Source organism: Nanorana parkeri, unplaced genomic scaffold (genome assembly GCF_000935625.1).
Source record: "Nanorana parkeri isolate BGI_ZX_2015 unplaced genomic scaffold, ASM93562v1 scaffold1461, whole genome shotgun sequence".
NCBI lineage: Eukaryota > Metazoa > Chordata > Amphibia > Anura > Dicroglossidae > Nanorana > Nanorana parkeri.
In genome coordinates this window covers 105,235-119,235 of record NW_017307729.1, presented here as the reverse complement: position 1 = coordinate 119,235, position 14,001 = coordinate 105,235, and the positions used below count along the sequence as shown (strand labels likewise).

The 14,001-nt window shown below is 51.0% G+C and overlaps 1 protein-coding gene across 7 annotated transcripts in view; it reads left to right on the top strand.

Moving 5' to 3' along the window:
* ATP2B3 (ATPase plasma membrane Ca2+ transporting 3) overlaps positions 1-14,001 on the top strand; it is a 139,126-nt gene that overhangs the window by 46,357 nt on the left and 78,768 nt on the right. For all 7 annotated transcript variants that reach the window (XM_018570128.1, XM_018570131.1, XM_018570127.1 and 4 more), the window contains exons 3-4: positions 4,890-5,087; positions 12,722-12,979. In XM_018570128.1, the coding sequence (XP_018425630.1) occupies positions 4,890-5,087; positions 12,722-12,979 (456 nt within the window). The remainder of the gene's footprint in view (positions 1-4,889; positions 5,088-12,721; positions 12,980-14,001) is intronic.

Here is a 14,001-nt window from a genome sequence, read left to right as displayed (position 1 = left end):
TTCCTCCTATACTCATCAACCTAGACCTAATACAAGGCAGAACAGGGCACACATTTGGGGTATAGTGACAGGTTCTCTTGCTAGTGCACCCCCGTTCCTCTTATACTCATCAACCTAGACCTAATACAAGGCAAAGCGGGAGACACATTTGGGGTATAGTGACAGGTTCTCTTGCTAGCGCACCCCCCGTTCCTCTTATTCCTCTAGTTCTGCATGGACTGTATAAAGGCCGGTTATCCAGATGTTTCCAGCAATGAAATGTACAAGAATCAGTCTACAAACAGGTGGCTACAGTAAATGAGACCTGGCTCTTCTCGGCGATGGCCCAGATGGACGATGGAGCTATTACACCTCAGCCGGGTTAGCCCCCCCATATCAAACTTAGGAACAGCAGATGAACGGTTATAGTATTGTGCGGTCAGAAAATGATGCCTTTCCTCCGTACTGTGCAGATCACATGTGTGTCCTTGTTACATGTGGCTAGTAGCTGTGGCCATGACACAGGAAGTACTGCACACAGGAAGCAGGAAGGGGCGTACACTAGGGGAAAATACGTCGTCACATGAGGAATAATTACAGAAAGCATGTTTGTTACAACAAAAGGCCACTAGATGGCAGCATAGGATAACACATGGATTTAGCTATGAGAAAAGAGTTAGGCAAACACACTATGTAAAACTTCTATCTATACTAACTTCTACAACATATTCTATGCCCCATTGGGGCGGCACAACCGCAGATGGTTACAGCTGGCCCGTCTGTGCGGCCATCTCCTTCTATGACGGCCATTGCTGTGCCATGTATTTTAAGGTTTTGTGCCGGTCCACTTAAAGGAGAACTCTACTACTTGTTATACAAGTGATGAGTGAAGACAGGAATGTGGGATGGAAGCTGGACCCCTTTGGGTGCAGTTCGACATTCTCCAAAGCTCCAAAAAGTCCTTTGTGTCCATTAGGGGCCTAGCTCTGTTCCTCTGTGCTGCACCGTGGCTAACGGCGTGGCAGAGATGGAAAGAGGACAGGCTAATGCCCCCTGCAAGTGTTTCATGTAACAAGTAAGCAGCAGATGCGTTCTCCCTCCAAAGTAGGGTTGCCACCTGTCCAGGATTCACCCGGACAGTCCGGGTTTTGAATGCTGTGTCCGGGTTTCATGGCAGCAGAAACCCGGACACAAGATGTCAGGCAGACAGGGGGCAACCAAAATTAAGATAGGGGCTAATGGCCCCCCCACTGGAAATAGTCTCAAATGTGATATTTACATATGAATGGGCGGCGCTATGTACATACGAATAAGCCACGACTCATTCACCCCAAAAAATGTCAGCGTGCCGCTAGAGTGTTCGGGTTTCGCTTGAAGAAAAGGTGGCAACCCTACTCCAAAGATTAACTCTATGCAACCAGGCGCCTCTATATACAGTATATATCAGTCACAAGGTCGTTCAAGAATGAAAAGGTTGCTTGTGGTGTCCTTTATGTGCACCCATGAGGCTTCTCAGAGGTGGCTTCCCTAAAAGGGGGGCTGTTCTAGCCAGTGCGGTGTCCCCAGATGTCAGGCCATATCCAAGGTTGTCCAGGAGCATCCCTAAGCTAATCCTCCTCAAGAGGAACCTGCCTCTAATGCTAGGCCCACCACTTGTTTGCCTGATGAATTAGGGGATCCTGTGAGACCCCGAAACATTGTTTAGAGTGTTCTACTTGCAACTAGTACGTTACTAAACAAGTACTGAACTTGCTTTGGAGTGCCACTGCTCCCTAGCCTGATTGTCCCTGACCTGCCCCTTTGAATCATAGGCAGGCCCGGCGCTACCGCAAGGCAGGGTGAGGGCGGAAAAAACAGGGAATTTTGACAATTACTGGTACTTGTCAAAATGCCCCGATGTTTGCGCTATGTTTTTTTTTCTCCACTCACCTTCTGTGCGGAGGTACCCTGCAGAGCCCACCATAGACTCTCTATGGTGGGCTCTGCAGGGTCTCAGGTGGGCGGTCCAGCCCTCTTACCTGTCTGCCCCGATCCTCTGCCCGCCTCCTTCTCCTCCACGATCGACTGCTCCGTCACTGGGCCCCACCTCCTCGATCGCCGGGCCCGCCTCCCCCATCGCTAAGACCCACCTCCTCGATCGCTGGGCCCCGCCTCCTCCATCGCTGCTGACAACGGGCCCAGCCAACCTCCTCCGAAGCTGCTGGTTGTCACCGACTCAGCAGTGACTGTCAAGGAGGAACGCGCCGCTGCACATGTGAATGGCGGCGTGTTTCTCCTCACAGCCGCCAGTGACAGCCAGCAGCCTGAAATGCCATAGTGACCCAGGCGGCCCGCACCGCATCAGTGGGATGTCCTGGCCGGGCCCCCCCTTTTCCCCCGGGGGCCCCATAGCGGCCGCCTGGGTTTTATTTTTTTACAAACGGTGGGAAAAAAACCCGGAGTTTAGGTGATATCACCTTAAACGGGGGAATTGGAAGCATTCCACAGACTTCTTGTTTTATTCTGAGTGCGTGTATTTGATTATAGGGTGCAGACGGCTAATTAGCAACAGTGACTTTTTTTTTTTTCTTTTCTTCTTTTATTATCTCACGTCCGTGCTAATTAATCTGATCGCACAATAGATGAAGTAAACCTGTACTTACCGCAACATTTATTTACATGTTATATATGAAGACGGGATACATGTGACAAGGCATCTATGCATTCAGCGGTGGTCATGTGACCATTAACATAGCTGGTGATCAATCATTTGTGACTATGCCGACATCTGTTATCTTTCCAAAGACATCTTGTCCTCGTCTCGTCTCTGCTGCTGAACATATTGCGTCAGCGCGCAAACCCAGCCACCATATTTCTGTAGAACCCAGTCACCACTTTGCAGTCTGCAATAATTCAGCCGTGCTATATTGAATGACAGGCAGTGTGGGTGCGTTGTTCTGTTAGCGCTCTCAGGCACTGTGTGCTCTGCATTTTGGGTTTCCCCTCCTTGTTTGCTGTGTATGCTCTGACTGTGCTTGCTCCCTCTACATGCCGGGTGGCTGCAAGTACTCTGTCTGCATGTTCTTCGCTTCTGTTCTGTGTGCAGTCTCTGTGTGCTCCGACCGTGCGTGCAGTCTCTGTGCTCCGAACTGTGCGCGCAGGGGGTGTGTGCTCTGACTGTGCGCTCAGTCTCTGTGCTCCGACTGTGCGGGCAGTCTCTGTGCTCTGACTGTGCGCACAGTCTCTGTGTGCTCCGCCTGTGCGTGCAGTCTCTGTGCTCCGCCTGTGCGCGCAGTCTGTGTCCTCCGCCAGTGCGGGCAGTCTCTGTGCTCCGACTGTGCAGGCAGTCTGTGTCCTCCGCCAGTGCGGGCAGTCTCTGTGCTCCGACTGTGCAGGCAGTCTGTGTCCTCCGCCAGTGCGGGCAGTCTCTGTGCTCCGACTGTGCAGGCAGTCTGTGTCCTCCGCCAGTGCGGGCAGTCTCTGTGCTCCGACTGTGCAGGCAGTCTGTGTCCTCCGCCAGTGCGGGCAGTCTCTGTGCTCCGACTGTGCAGGCAGTCTGTGTCCTCCGCCAGTGCGGGCAGTCTCTGTGCTCCGACTGTGCAGGCAGTCTGTGTCCTCCGCCAGTGCGGGCAGTCTCTGTGCTCCGACTGTGCAGGCAGTCTGTGTCCTCCGCCAGTGCGGGCAGTCTCTGTGCTCCGACTGTGCAGGCAGTCTGTGTCCTCCGCCAGTGCGGGCAGTCTCTGTGCTCCGACTGTGCAGGCAGTCTGTGTCCTCCGCCAGTGCGGGCAGTCTCTGTGCTCCGACTGTGCAGGCAGTCTGTGTCCTCCGCCAGTGCGGGCAGTCTCTGTGCTCCGACTGTGCAGGCAGTCTGTGTCCTCCGCCAGTGCGGGCAGTCTCTGTGCTCCGACTGTGCAGGCAGTCTGTGTCCTCCGCCAGTGCGGGCAGTCTCTGTGCTCCGACTGTGCAGGCAGTCTGTGTCCTCCGCCAGTGCGGGCAGTCTCTGTGCTCCGACTGTGCAGGCAGTCTGTGTCCTCCGCCAGTGCGGGCAGTCTCTGTGCTCTGACTGTGCTGGCAGTCTCTGTGCTCCGACTGTGCGCGCTGTCTCTGTGTGCTCCGACTGTGTGTGCAGTCTCTGTGCTCCGACTGTGTGTGCAGTCTCTGTGTGCTCTGACTGTGCTGGCAGTCTCTGTGCTCCGACTGTGCGTGCAGTCTCTGTGTGCTCCGACTGTGTGTGCAGTCTCTGTGCTCTGACTGTGCTGGCAGTCTCTGTGCTCTGACTGTGCACTCAGTCTCTGTGCTCCGACTGTGTGTGCAGTCTCTGTGCTCTGACTCTGCGGGCAGTCTCTGTGTGCTCTGACTGTGCGGGCAGTCTCTGTGCTCCGACTGTGTGTGCAGTCTCTGTGCCCCGACTGTGCGGGCAGTCTCTGTGCTCTGACTGTACGGGCAGTCTCTGTGTGCTCTGACTGTGCTGGCAGTCTCTGTGTGCTCCGACTGTGCTGGCAGTCTCTGTGCTCTGACTGTACGGGCAGTCTCTGTGTGCTCCGACTGTGCTGGCAGTCTCTGTGCTCTGACTGTGCGGGCAGTCTCTGTGCTCTGACTGTGCGCGCTGTCTCTGTGTGCTCTGACTGTGCGTTCTGTCTCTGTGCTCTGACTGTGCGCGCAGTCTGTGTGCTCCGCCTGTGCGCGCAGTCTCTGCGCTCCGACTGTGCGTTCTGTCTCTGTGCTCTGACTGTGCGCGCAGTCTGCGTGCTCCGCCTGTGCGCGCAGTCTCTGCGCTCCGACTGTGCGTTCTGTCTCTGTGCTGTGCTGACTATCTGTGACGGAATTGTCCCCGGGCATGCCGGTTGTCTACATGTAATGCGGTAACGGTAGCCTTTTTGTTTGTTGTACGTATCCCTTAGTAACGCATCGCTTTTTCTTTCTGTCTGCAGGTTTGTCGGAAAACGCAGCGGACTTTGAGAAGAGAAGGCAAATATACGGTGTGAACTTCATACCTCCCAAAAAACCCAAAACCTTCCTGCAGTTAGTCTGGGAAGCCCTCCAGGACGTGACTCTCATCATTTTAGAAATTGCCGCCATCGTCTCTCTGGGCCTTTCATTCTACGCACCGCCAGGAGAACAAAGCGAGAGTACGTGACCTTCCCTTCCAATTATATTGCCGGATCTCCTGGCCGTGTTTCTCTCTCTCACATTGTTCCGCGAGCCGCCGGTGGTCCGTGAGCGTGTGCCGGGCTGTTCCTTACCAGTAGGCGTATGCTGTGCTGTAGAGTATGCTGCCGATGGTGGCAGTGGGTGGCGGGCAGGTAAAATGTCTGCTGCTACAACTACAAAGTTCCCCTTAGAGGTTTTTTTCATCATCAGCATTGTTTAAATCATCGTGGCACCCTATAAAAGTGTGCAAAATCTCAAGGCACCCCAATGCAAAAAAATGAGGTGTGGCCCCTCCAAAATTCATACCAGATCCTTACCCCATATAGAGGTCTGGTATCCATTTTGAGGGGGAACACTACGCCAAACCAATAAAATGGTGTGCCTCTTCACTTCAGAAACCCCCCTTTCACCCCAGCCTAAAATGTAAAAAATGAGGTGTGGCCCCCTCCAAAATCCATACCGGGCCCTTATCCCATATAGGGGTCTGTTATGGATTTTGAGGGGGGACCCTACACCAAACCAAAAAAATGGTGTGCCTCTTCGCTTCAGAGTCCCTCCTTCTAATCACGAGCCCTCCCCCCATTACAGCAGAGCCCCCCCTTTCACATCAGAATCCCACCTTTTACTTCAGAGCCCCTCTTTACACCCCCTTTACATGGGTGGGGAACATAAACTTGGGGGGTGGGGCAGGGGTTGAAAGGTGTATTACGAGTGAGAGGTTGGGTATAATAGGAGTATATGTGGAGGGTGCCAAAAGTGATCCTCCATAATAACCCCGCACTCTCCTTTTGAGTCCAGGTGACTTGCCAGGTCCTCACCCCATTGGAATCCCATTCCTGTTTCCAGCTCCGCATCCCCTCTGTATGGGTGGTCTCATGTCCAGAGACCCGCAAACTTTTGTGGAGAGAGGTATTGGGCGATTGCTCCCTTTTCTCTTAGTTTTTGTTACTCAAGGGGGAGGGGAGCGACCTCTGTAAGTCCTGTTTAGCTAGAGATCCAAAGACAACAGGAGCACATAATACCAGAATGAGAATTCAGAAGGTATAACACGCACCTCATTTCAGTGACCTGCATCTCCTTCATCATGGCCAAATGACCATGTGACTGGGTATACACTGTATGTGAAACACCAGAAACTACAAATACCAATGGGAGCGCTAACCACTGGTTTTGGACCATAAATATTCACCCACAATAGTGTACCTGAGGAACCTTTAGCGGTCGTCTTTGGTGTCGGGGGGAAGCCGGGGAGGAGATGGACAAACCTCCATTCGCCGGTCCCCTCCTCGTTCTACCAGGCCGGGAGTGATGCAGATTACATCACTTCCTGTCCCTGAGCTGTCATTGGTCAGATCCTGAAGCCTGCGATCTGCACCCCAATAGCTTATTTATAGTCGTGAAGTGAACCCTGATAAACACTTCTGTACCTGGACCGGAGGTCCCTAAACGTTTTAAATAAAGGGCCTGCTGACTGTCCATGAAACTTTAGGTGGCCCAGGCTGTGGCCAGTAGAGCAGAAAATGCCCCAGGGTTGGTGGGAGCAAAAAAAATGACCTAGCACCTTTTGGTAAATGGGAAATAATGCCCCATCATTGGTGTCAGTGGGGGGAATAGTGCCCCATCATTGATGTCAGTGGGAGGAATAGTGCCCCATCATTGATGTCAGTGGGAGGAATAGTGCCCCATCATTGATGTCAGTGGGAGGAATAGTGCCCCATCATTGATGTCAGTGGGAGGAATAGTGCCCCATCATTGATGTCAGTGGGAGGAATAGTGCCCCATCATTGATGTCAGTGGGAGGAATAGTGCCCCATCATTGATGTCAGTGGGAGGAATAGTGCCCCATCATTGATGTCAGTGGGAGGAATAGTGCCCCATCATTGATGTCAGTGGGAGGAATAGTGCCCCATCATTGATGTCAGTGGGAGGAATAGTGCCCCATCATTGATGTCAGTGGGAGGAATAGTGCCCCATCATTGATGTCAGTGGGAGGAATAGTGCCCCATCATTGATGTCAGTGGGAGGAATAGTGCCCCATCATTGATGTCAGTGGGAGGAATAGTGCCCCATCATTGATGTCAGTGGGAGGAATAGTGCCCCATCATTGATGTCAGTGGGAGGAATAGTGCCCCATCATTGATGTCAGTGGGAGGAATAGTGCCCCATCATTGATGTCAGTGGGAGGAATAGTGCCCCATCATTGATGTCAGTGGGAGGAATAGTGCCCCATCATTGATGTCAGTGGGAGGAATAGTGCCCCATCATTGATGTCAGTGGGAGGAATAGTGCCCCATCATTGATGTCAGTGGGAGGAATAGTGCCCCATCATTGATGTCAGTGGGAGGAATAGTGCCCCATCATTGATGTCAGTGGGAGGAATAGTGCCCCATCATTGATGTCAGTGGGAGGAATAGTGCCCCATCATTGATGTCAGTGGGAGGAATAGTGCCCCATCATTGATGTCAGTGGGAGGAATAGTGCCCCATCATTGATGTCAGTGGGAGGAATAGTGCCCCATCATTGATGTCAGTGGGAGGAATAGTGCCCCATCATTGATGTCAGTGGGAGGAATAGTGCCCCATCATTGATGTCAGTGGGAGGAATAGTGCCCCATCATTGATGTCAGTGGGAGGAATAGTGCCCCATCATTGATGTCAGTGGGAGGAATAGTGCCCCATCATTGATGTCAGTGGGAGGAATAGTGCCCCATCATTGATGTCAGTGGGGGGAATAGTACCCCATCATTGGTGTCAGTGGAGGAATAGTGCCCCATCATTGATGTCAGTGGGGGGAATAGTGCCCCATCATTGGTATCAGTGGGAGGCATAGTGCCCCATCATTGGTATCAGTGGGGGGAATAGTGTCCCATCATTGGTGTCAGTGGGAGGAATAACAGTGTCCCAAGGGCCGGTTAAAGACAAGAAAATGTCCACATCCCACCCAGGGGCCACAGATCCCCTGATCTATACAGTAATATATAGGACAAGGCTGGTAAAATCCCAGGAGCCAGGTAGCCAATACTCCTTCAAATTTACGGTTGGCCCCTAACCTTGGAGGGTTTCTCTTGTGGTTGTCAATGGAGGTGGCACCTAAGGAAAACAAACTGCTGGCTCCTGAATTGGACAGACCGGCCCCTGAATTCCATATTCATTTGTCTACTGTTTTGTTTAGGGCAAAATAATCAACGACATCTGCTGAAGGCTAACCACGCACCCCGCTGTGCACAGCTAAGTCTGAGCGGAGTGTGAAATGGCTGCCCATTCATTTGTGGTGTACGGACCTAGTCCTCATTTAATGGCCCTTTAAATAGAAACAAGTTCCGGCCGTACAATTGACAGTTAAAATGAGGTCAATCGGGTTTCTTCTGTTCCGAACCAATCCTTATTGTAATTTTTCATGCTTTAAGGAATCAAGCTGCTCTCATCACTTTAAGTATTTATGGCCGTTCTTGAAGTGTGTACCAAGGTTCATAGCTAAAGAACATCCTGTATTATCTTCTAACACCATCTCCTCCAGGAGGCCACGTATGCAGCGGATCGGAGCTATGTCATGTGGCGCTGTCGGAGGTTTTCTCGGCCATCTTCCCCGGGCTCGGTCTACTACTGAACCGAGCTTTTCAGACTGATAGCAATGGCGTGCTGTAATGCCCAATTGGACTTGATGGACATATGTCTTTATTCAACCTCAAATACTATGTAACTTACTGGCTAACCACTTGAAGCCCGGGGCGTTACACCCCCTTCCTGTCCCGGCCCCCTAATATCGCTTTATACTACAAAGCTGCACCTCTCGACAGACTAGTGGTGCTGGAACTGATCCACCAAGCAGTAGGGCATTGTGGAGCTGAAAGACTCCTCCAGCCCAATATTGGGACTTCCATGGCTTTTCTCACCCTTGCCCTCAAAAGTCATTTGGCATCTGACCGTCGGAACAATTCAGACTATGAGGAAATCCCTATATCCACTAACCCCAGTCAGGGCTGGATTTACTGCCGCCGCAATGCCAGGTTCCTCGATGGACCCCCCTGTATGCCTGCATACAAGTGATCTTGGTGACATCGCCGAGATCACTCGTATAAAACAAGCGGCGGCTTCCCCGCTGCACATTTGGCTCCTCTTGCCCAAAGATGGGCTAAATGTAGAAAACAACTGCCCGCCCGGCGCCCGGAACTGCATGTCCCGGGCATTGGGAGATAGGAATTCCACACCCCTGCTGCCCCTCTACTCCCTGCTGCCCCGAGGTTGGCCTTGTGGGAAATCCGAACCCTGACCCCAGTGATAGGTGATTCATAGGCAGCTTTGCTGCCTACTTGCACCTATTTCCGCCTCCTTGACGTTAGAGTCAAAGAGCGGTGGCTCTACCACACAGATACTAGGAATGCCATTATGATAGGCCACTGGATATAGACCCACCACTAGATTTCCGGAGCTTGTACAAGACTAGACACTTTCTGGTGTCTATTCCCAGAGTACAGGATCTATGCCGTCCTCTACCCCAACAGCTCAGCCGTGGACCTGGGGGACACTATGAGACAACCATACTCTGCAAGCCTTAGACCCATCAGTGGTGGCTGCCCATTCTGGGCACCCCTTTCCACCTCCTCAATAGAGCCCCCTTCCCTTTCCACTACGTGTTCAGCCCCCCTAATCTATCACCCCCCCTATTTTTGTGCTGCTATGACATCTCTGTTTCCATCCTGATGTGTTGATTCACCAGTCCACACAAAGTATTGCTATGGAGCAGTTCAGGTCATGTTTTAGAACAGTATATCTCTACTGACATGACAGGTGCCATGAGGGTGGAATAAAGAACAGCGGCCATGATTCATGATGAAGAAACATAATCGCATTGCGTTGGTTGTCGTGATCTATATAAGGCATCATTCTTTATTGTGAAGCATGGCTTCATTAGCCGTGTACACGTCAGGTACACGGGAGGAGGTAGACCTTCGTCGGGGGCGTTTGGTGCTGGAATGTTTTCAGGGTTTATATACCTCTGGTGATTTAACACGCTTGTGGTTTTTGTTGCAGGCGCCCTTTAACTAAATGACAAGAAATATGGAGTTGGGTTGCCGTTACCTGCAAGCTCAGCATAATACTGAGCTCCTTGAACAGCGTGTGTGTTGTAGATCACATTTGTTCTTGACCTAAAAACCCACTTTCCGTCTTCGCACAGCAATAATAAAATTCGCATTGGATGTTTGTTATATGACCTATTTACCAGCAATTGAAATAACATAGTAACATAGTATTTGAGGTTGAATAAAGACACAGGTCCATTAAGTCCAACCTCTAGCGGGTATGCATGTTATTCTACATGTGTATGAGTCCATGTCTGATCTTATTCTTATGTGTGACTGTCCCCCTGTATGTTGCGGTCTCTGAGGAAATCGTCCAAATGCTTTTTGAATGATTCCACACTCTCAGCTGAAATCACTGCTTGCGGCAGCGAGTTCCAGACCCCTAACTGGTCTAACTGAGAAGAAACCCCCTGCGCCCCTTGCGCTGAAATCTTTTCTCCACCAGTTTTAGGTGGTGGCCTCTGGTCTTTGTTTTGGAGTTTACCGTAAAAAGTTTATTGCCGATGTTGCCATCACCGCTAAACATCTTGTACATCAGAATCATATCCCCCCCTTAATATCCGCACCTCCAGCGTGAGCATGTTTAAATTTAGTAACCTTGTCTCGTATCTTTGGTCCTCCATCCCCTTAATTAGTTTAGTTGTACTTATCTCTGGACTCTCTCCAGTTCAAGGACGTCCTTTCTTAGTACTGGTGACCAAAACTGGACCGCGTACTCCAGATGAGGCCGAACCAGCGATCTATAAAGTGGCAAAATGATAGATTTGTCTCTACAGTTCATTCCCTTTATAATACAAAACAGAACTCTGCTCGCTTTGTTTGCAGCAGCCTGGCTTCCCTTTATTATACAAAACAGAACTCTGCTCGCTTTGTTTACAGCAGCCTGGCATTGTGTGCCGCAGCCTGGCATTGTGTGCCGCAGCCTGGCATTGTGTGCCGCAGCCTGGCACTGCAAGCTATTGTTCAATCTGTGGTCTACAGTGACCCCCAAATCTTTCTCCATTTTTGACTTCCCTAGTGGAGTTCCCATTAAAGGAGAACTATGGGGTCAGGGCTTTTCCCCATAGTTCTCCTCAGGGTCACGGGAGGACACAAACAAGCGTCCTCCCGTCACCCAAAGCTCAGTATACCGCGAGCTACAGCTCCCTATATACTGAGACCGCTGCAGCCAGGACGGATCCCGACATTACTGTCGAGATCCATCCAGCTGCGTGATTGACAGCTGGCTCTGCCTATCCAGAGGCAGAGCCAGCTGTGACCGCCCCCTCGCCCCGTCCGTTCCGCCAGTCAGCGTTGGAGGATAGGACAGGGGAGGGAGGAATCCCTGCAGGGAGCCGTGAGTGACAGTCACGGCTCTCTGCAGGGATAGATCGAGAAGTGAGCTCCTTTTATGTGTTCATTGTGACACGTCAAGATTATGAGGCTGGGCCGGTGAATACTATGTAAACTGCTGATTTTTGAAAACCCAATAAATACTTGGTTAAGAAGATTATGAGGCTGAGTGAAAATCACTCACCTCATAATTCTCCTTTAATATGTATTCCTCTTGCCTATTTTTAACCCCAAAGTGCATTACTTCACATTTATCGACATTAAACCTCATCTGCTATATAGTTGCTCCTCCCCCTATTTTATCCAGGTCCTCCTGTAATGTTATAATGTCTAAGTCCGTGTCTATTACCCTCCCTATTTTAGTGTCATCAGCAAACACGGAAACATGACTCTTCACACCCTCCCCGATGTCATTAATAAACAGGTTGAATAGTATGGGGCCCATCACAGATCCCTGAGGCACGCCACTCATGACAGTAGGCCAATCTGAAAAAGATTGATCACTGGTGTCCTGCCCAAGGATGAAACGCGTATGAGGGGGGTGGACCTTGGGCAGGACATCAGTAATGTGGTACAAGTCTCAATAAACTATCACGGCGGCTCCGCCAAGTTCTCATTGTAATGACAGATCAGCGTCCCCTGGTTACCTGGTAACCAGGGGACGCTGATCTGTCATTGCAAGTGGCCGAAGCCATCTGTGAGATGATGGGGTGGCTCCGCCTAGCTGTCGGTAGCAGGCTTTCGGCGGGCCAATGGCCGGCCGTTCGGCCCGCTTCAGATTTCACCTCGGCTCAGTCGAGCCGAAGCAAATGCCTTCAGTTTGGCTGAGCCATGAAAATTCGTACGAATTTCGATTCGTAACGAAACGAATCGCACATGTCTAGCCGAAGCTACGGCTGGATCCTTCGGCAGCTTTGTGAATAGACCCCTATGAGTTATTTCCTCTAAGGTGCACATTGATCATTTTTGGTTTGGCGCTCTTATCTGTAATTCTACGCTTTGAGACAATTCTATTCTTTCCGTACTCTGTCCACCGTCTGAAGCAGCTTTGCAGATTCGTGACGAGCTTTCGGCTTCAGAAGCTCAGGGACTACCGGTAGCTGCCATGTTCCAGTCCATGTATCAATGAACGGTTTTTTATGATGGTTTGAGTCCTACATTTAGAAATCCTAATTGTATGTTCTCCTTGATCTCTCCTAGACTGTGGGAATGTGCAGGCTGGAGGTCACGACGACGGGGAGTCAGAGGCCGGGTGGATTGAGGGAGCCGCCATTTTGTTGTCTGTCATTTGTGTGGTGTGGGTGACGGCCTTCAATGACTGGAGTAAAGAGAAGCAGTTCCGCGGGCTTCAGAGTCGCATCGAGCAAGAGCAAAGATTCTCCGTCGTCAGGAACGTATCGGTCATACAGATTCCCGTGGCTGAGCTCATCGTGGGAGACATCGCCCAAATAAAATACGGTAAGAGGGGAACCTTTCCTCAAATGTTTGTAACAGGTTATTTTAATAACATTTATGTTGCATTTTATAGAATATACATTAAAGTGTACGTTGACCCAAAACCAATCTTTTATTACGTTTGGCAACATACTTTACTGTTAGAGATAAGCCCGGGCTCGGTCTAAACCCGGTCTGAATTTGAGCTCTTCCCAACTCAGAAGGAAGCTCTTCCTGCTGCCACCCAATCAGCTGCAGACAGGGAATTCCCCCGCCCACAGCTGCACCTAAGCAAAGGGGCGGGATGCTGTGATGTCGTTGACCTTATATGGCCACAGGGCGATATTTTGACAACGGCGTTGACCTAATACGGTCATGTGGCCATATAAGGCAAATTATGTCAGCACAAGCATCCTGCTCCTTCTTTTATCTGCAGTTGTGGGGGCGGGGAATGCCCTGGCCCGCAGCTGAATAGCCTGATTGGCTGGTGGCCTCGTGACCCTTCTGGGTTTGGAGGAGCTGAGGTTCAGATTGGGTTCGGTCCAAACCTGAGCTCATCACGATTCACTGTATACGGTTTTATTCGGCAAATATTGTTTGTGAATCTGTTGCAATGTTTCTTACCTGGAGATCCTGCCAGTTAGAGATCCTGCCAGTTAGAGAACTTCATTCAGTCGTTGGGCTGTCTAACAGGTCTGCAGAAGGCAAGGGGACATGACAGGCGGGCCAACAACTAGAAGGCCAGAAGGCATGCCAATTGTAGGGGACATGGCAGGCGGCCCAACAACTAGAAGGCCAGAAGGCATGCCAATTGGTGGGGACATGACAGGCGGCCCAACAACTAGAAGGCCAGAAGGCATGCCAATTGGAGGGGACATGACAAGCGGCCCAACAACTAGAAGGCCAGAAGGCATGCCAATTGGTGGGGACATGACAGACGGCCCAACAACTAGAAGGCCAGAAGGCATGCCAATTGGTGGGGACATGACAGGCGGCCCAACATCTAGAAGGCCAGAAGGCACACAGCAGACTGGGGACATGACAGT